Source organism: Tupaia chinensis, unplaced genomic scaffold (genome assembly GCF_000334495.1).
Source record: "Tupaia chinensis unplaced genomic scaffold, TupChi_1.0 Scaffold000704_1, whole genome shotgun sequence".
NCBI lineage: Eukaryota > Metazoa > Chordata > Mammalia > Scandentia > Tupaiidae > Tupaia > Tupaia belangeri.
In genome coordinates, this window is record NW_006160227.1 from 1,933,694 (window position 1) to 1,938,702 (window position 5,009).

Consider the following 5,009-nt stretch of genomic DNA (forward strand, 5'->3'; position numbering starts at 1 on the left):
GGGGTATGGTCACGCCGCAATCCCTTCTCCTCCATTCTCCTCTTGGGATCTTGGGCACGCACGCACATGCGCCCAGTGTGAGTTTAAGCCAGTTTAAGCCAGGTCAGCTCCATGGGAGTTCAACGACACAGCCATTATGCTAACTGCTGGTCCCGAGAACGGGACCACTACATGAGCAGCGCTGGCTCCATAAACTTAAAAAAAATTATTTTATTTAACTTTATTTATTTTATTTTAACTTGACCAGAAAGGGACTCTCTCTCTCTCTCTCTCTCTCACACACACACACACACACACACACACACACACACAGAGGGAAAAAAAGAGAGTGAAAAAGCAAGCCACCAGGTCCAGGACGCGAACCACAGTTGACCATGTGGGAGTCCAGTGCCCTTAACTACGACACCACCTGCCAGCCCCTTCCCTAAACTTTTCTACATTGAATATTCTCTTTCAAAAGATAAAAAGGGGAGGGGGGACCCAGCACGGAGCGTAGTGGTTAAGGCACTGGATTCCATGTGGCTGACCATAGTTCGAGTCCCAGATCTGATAGCATGAAACTCCCTCTAGGTGCGTGTGTGTGTGTGTGTGTGTGTGTGCCCAAGATCCCAAGAGGAGAATAGAGGAGAAGGGACTGCAGCATGGCCACCCCCTCTGGGGGCGGGGGGTGATTTCTTGCTTTCTGTCTCTCTCATGAGTGCATGGGCCCTATAGCACACACACACACACACACACACACACACACACAACTCTAAAAAGAGAGAGAGAAAAAGGAGCACAGCTTTATTGAGCTACTGTTCACCCACCATAAAAACCATCTGTCTAAGGTGCACGAGTCGATGGTTTGGGGCACAGCCCAAGGGTGCTAAGTTCCCATGACCTTACCTCGGCACATGTTCACTGCCCGAGACGACCCAGTCCCACGGGCAGCTGCTTCCTGCCCCTTCCTCCCCTCCTCCAGTGAACACTGGGCTCCACCTGCCTCCATAGCTTGCCCGCTCTGTGCTTCTCCTACCCCGGGGCAGCGTGGGGCCCCTCGCGGGCTTCCCTCCATTTGCACGGAGTCTCCAGGCTGGCTCGGGCCCCAGCCCACTCCACACGTCCTTCCTTCCAGAGCTGACCGCCCCCTCCCCCTCCGGGCTCTCGTCTGCTGCCCCAGGGTCCTGCCCCTCCTGTGTGCGGTCCTGGTCCCGGGGCGGGGGCTCCTTACCCACCACGGACAGCACCAGCAGGACGCTGCAGATGACGATGGACGCGACAATGGCTGTCTCGCTGCCCCCCAGCTGCAGCGTGGCGATGGTCTGGTTGAAATTCCCCACCTGGATCTGGACGGAAAACGGGGACGTGGCTGGCGAGGACTCGAGCCCGGAGTCCTCCTCTCTAGCTGTGTGGCCTGGGGCAAGCCAGCTAACCTCTCTGAGCCTCACACAGCACATCAACCATGCAGCGATAAGCCACGCCCACGTGTCCTGTGGCCACGGAAGACTAAAGGTGTTGACGTTTTTGCTAAGCTCGAGTCGCCGCAGGGTTCTTATTGCAGACTGGGACGGAGTGGAGGAGGGGACGCTAGCCCTGAGTGTCTGCAGGGCTGACTTAGGACCAGGGGAGCAGGTGAGGTGAGGACTCTGAGGGCAGAGCGAGGACCGGAATGTGGAGAAGGGGGCACTTTCCCCGTCAGAGCCATCCTGGGGCAGCACACGCTGCCTGGGGAGGAGTGAGCTCCCCGTGCCAAGAAGCATGCAAGCAGCACATGCAGAAAAGCCCCCCGTGGGTCCTCTCTGCTCCTCCTTCCATCCCCTCCATGACTCCCTATGGTGAGTGGCAGCCAGGTTCTGGCTGAGACACCAAACAGGACAGGGATGTCTTACAGTGTCTGAATGCCCAGCCCAGCAGGCACAGAAGGGCCCACTGCTAAGGTCTCGGCCTTAGTCTCCTCCTCTGTTAAGTGGGGGTGCAAAACTCTGCCCTGCTTGGGACCAGCGTAATGACTATGTCACTGACTCCCATGTAGCCGACCGCGGTTCAAGTCCTGGACCCAGTGGCTTAAACTCACGCCGGGTGCGGGCGTGCCCAAGATCCCGAGAGAATGGAGGAAAACGGATTGTGGTGTGGCCATCCCCCCGGAGGGCGATTTCTCGCTTTCTGTCTCTCTGGTGAGTACACATACCCTATAACAAAAACGAAACTAAACAAAACAAAACTCCGCTTTGCTCGCCTAAGCTACAGGGCACGAAAGCGCCCAGCGGTTCTGAGCTGCAGGGTGAGGAAGGTGGCGGGCAGATGACCCCGTGGCACTGCCGTCCACTCACCGTGATGGGCAGCTGACCCTCGGCCATGCCCAGGGACTCGTTGACGGAGCAGTGGATGACTCTGTCCGAGACGATCTGGATGTCGCAGGCCACTTGGCCGATCCTGACCCGGTACTCGTGGCTCTGCAGCCCCAGGCTGTCTTGCTCCTTCTGTGGGTGCAGTGGTGATGCTCGTGGGAGAGGTCCCCACTGAGCCCCACAGCGCCCGCCCACCCGGTGCCCCCAGCTCACGTGGATGACCAGGGTGAGGGGCTCCCCGGGGTGGTGTTTGATCCACTTCTCCCTCTTGGCGGTGGAGAACTGCGGGTTGGGGAGGTAGTCCAGGCTGAACCTGCTGCTGCGCTGCGCCTCCTCGGGGTCCAGCAGAGCCCCCCCGCTGCCGCCGCTTCGTCCGCGTAGGCCTGCCCGTTGATGAAGAAGTCCACGGGCGCCGAGGCGTTGCTCAGGGCCCCGGGGGACGGGCAGGTGATGAGGGTGGAGTTGAGGACCTTGCAGAGCTGCCAGAGCAGGGCCAGGGCCGGACCAGACAGGCATGGAGAGATTAAGGTTCAGACAGAGACAGAGACAGAGACACAGCAGGAGGAGCCAGGTCAGCCAGGGTCCCCGGGGTGGGGGGACCCAGCCCAGCCGGCCCGGTCAGCCCCCCGCCCCAACCTCACCGTGGGCTCCCGGCCGATGTGGTGCACTGCCATGGACACCCGCTGCACCATGTGGAAGCGCTCGCCCGCCACCGTGATGGTCCTGCCGCCGCTGTGGGGATGGACACCTGTCAGCCCGGCTCTGCGGAGGCCCCGCCCAGGGACGGTGGCGTCGGGTCTCACCTGACGGGGCTGCGGCGGGGACTGATGGCCGTGATGACCGGGTTCTGCATGTACCAGAAGGTGAGGTTGGCAGGCCGCGCGCCTGCGGGCATGGGCAGGGTCAGCCGGCGCCGCCTCCCACTTCGCCCCACCCGTGCCCCGCGCCTGGCCTGGGCCGCGGCCTCCTCCACCGCCCAGCCTTGCCGGTTCCCCTTGCCGGCAGTCCTTCGCGCCTGACCACGGCCTGTTCTCTGCCGCACCCCTTCTCAGGCTGAGCTCACACTGAGGACACCTCTTCCCTCCAACCCTACCCAGACTTTCTACTGCTGCCCATTCCACCGCCTCCAAGAAGCCCTCCCAGATCTCTCCTGCTTCCCACCCACAGGCCTGGTATAGTCGGTGCATAATAGAGAGGTGTTTTGGCACCAGGCTCTGAGCCACACCCCTGCCACCTCCCGGCCAGATGGAGGGCCGTGGAGTGTGCATGGCAACCACCATGTTCATTGCACCTATCACTTAAGGGCACCGACCATGTGGAGGCAGAGCTGTTCCTGCTGTGTTTTCTTTTTTAATTTGTAAATTTAATGTCATTGTTATCACTATTTCATTTTAGGGACACAGAGAGAGAGAAAGTGAGAAAGCAAGCCACCAGGTCTGGGACTCGAACCATAGCTGGCCATGTGGGAGTCCAGCGCCCTACCACCACGCCGTTCTTTGTTCTTACCACATGGGGATACTGAGGCTCAGGGAGGAAGGGGCTGGCACACAGCAACACCGCCCGTGAAGGCCCAGCCACACTCGGCACCAGGACATCACCCCGCCCCCCAGCCCGACTCCGTGGGGTCCTCGGGACCCAGGGGCTTACACGAGGTCCGTGCAGGGGTCTGTGTCGTTCACCAGGACCTGGAGCTCGGAGCCCACATGCAGATCACTCCCGTGGATGGTGATCCGGGTGCCCCCCGCCTTGGGGCCCATGGCTGGCTCCAGGGAGTGGACCAGGGGCAGCTGTGAGGAGACAGCAGGTGGTGGGCCTGGGGCCAGCCCCGGGGAGTGACACAGGGCCCGGGGGGGGGGGGTGGACTGCCGCCTCCCTTACCACGTAGGAGAAGCGCTCCCTTGACTTGCCCTCCTTGGAAGCGTTCACCGTTACCACCTCCGAGAAGGCCTCTGGGGCTGGCCCTGTGGCACACACGATCCTGGAAGGGCGGGCGGCTGCGGTCAGCAGGGATGGGCAGGCACAGCTGGGCTGAGCCCCCTGCCCGGTGCCCCGCAGGTCTGAGGACCCGATTCCATAGACCACCACCCGCTCTCCCACTTGCCAGGCACGCCCAATGGCACCACCCACAGCAAGAGGCTGAAATGACCCGTCCATTGCTAAAGAGCCCCGACCATCCCCCACCAGTCCCGCCCTGGCACCAGGCTCAGGGCTCCCCGGGCCACGGCTCCCCCACGGTCCTGCAACTACAAGACAAGCAGGTGGGACTAGAGGTCTCTGGCCTTGTGAACATCTGCTGCGCTGGCATGGAGGGCCTTAACTGCAAGTCTAGCGCAGGGCCTCCGCCAGGAAAAGGGGTTCCCGCCCTGCTCAAAGCATCTCCAGAGCTGAGGCCGGTGGCCCCAGGCTGTCTACTGCACATTGTTTTCAGCAGTAAGGCTCTTCTTGGGGGAGGGCTGGCTGGGGTGCAGGGAAGGCTTCCTGGAGGAGTGGGCATTGGAGGGCTGTTGCAGCAGGAGACAGGAAGAGCAGTGAGAATGGCTTCAGCAAAGGCCAGGAGGCTGGGATTGAGGGCAAGGGCAGAGCGGCGCTGGCACTCTGGGCGTGGCGTGGCTTGGCGGGGCGGGGCCTGACCTGGTGTGGCGGGGCGTGGCTTGGCGGGGCGGGGCCTGGCCTAGTGTGGCG

The 5,009-nt window shown here is 61.7% G+C and overlaps 1 protein-coding gene across 1 annotated transcript in view; it reads right to left on the reverse strand.

Moving 5' to 3' along the window:
* Positions 1-5,009, reverse strand: part of PLXND1 (plexin D1) — a gene marked incomplete at its 5' end in the record, with an annotated part of 61,425 nt that overhangs the window by 13,996 nt on the left and 42,420 nt on the right. Inside the window, 9 exon segments of the mRNA XM_006172068.3 lie at positions 1,211-1,325; positions 2,310-2,459; positions 2,541-2,678; positions 2,681-2,806; positions 2,969-3,059; positions 3,131-3,204; positions 3,206-3,212; positions 3,975-4,114; positions 4,206-4,570. Coding sequence (XP_006172130.3) covers positions 1,211-1,325; positions 2,310-2,459; positions 2,541-2,678; positions 2,681-2,806; positions 2,969-3,059; positions 3,131-3,204; positions 3,206-3,212; positions 3,975-4,114; positions 4,206-4,570 — 1,206 coding nt within the window.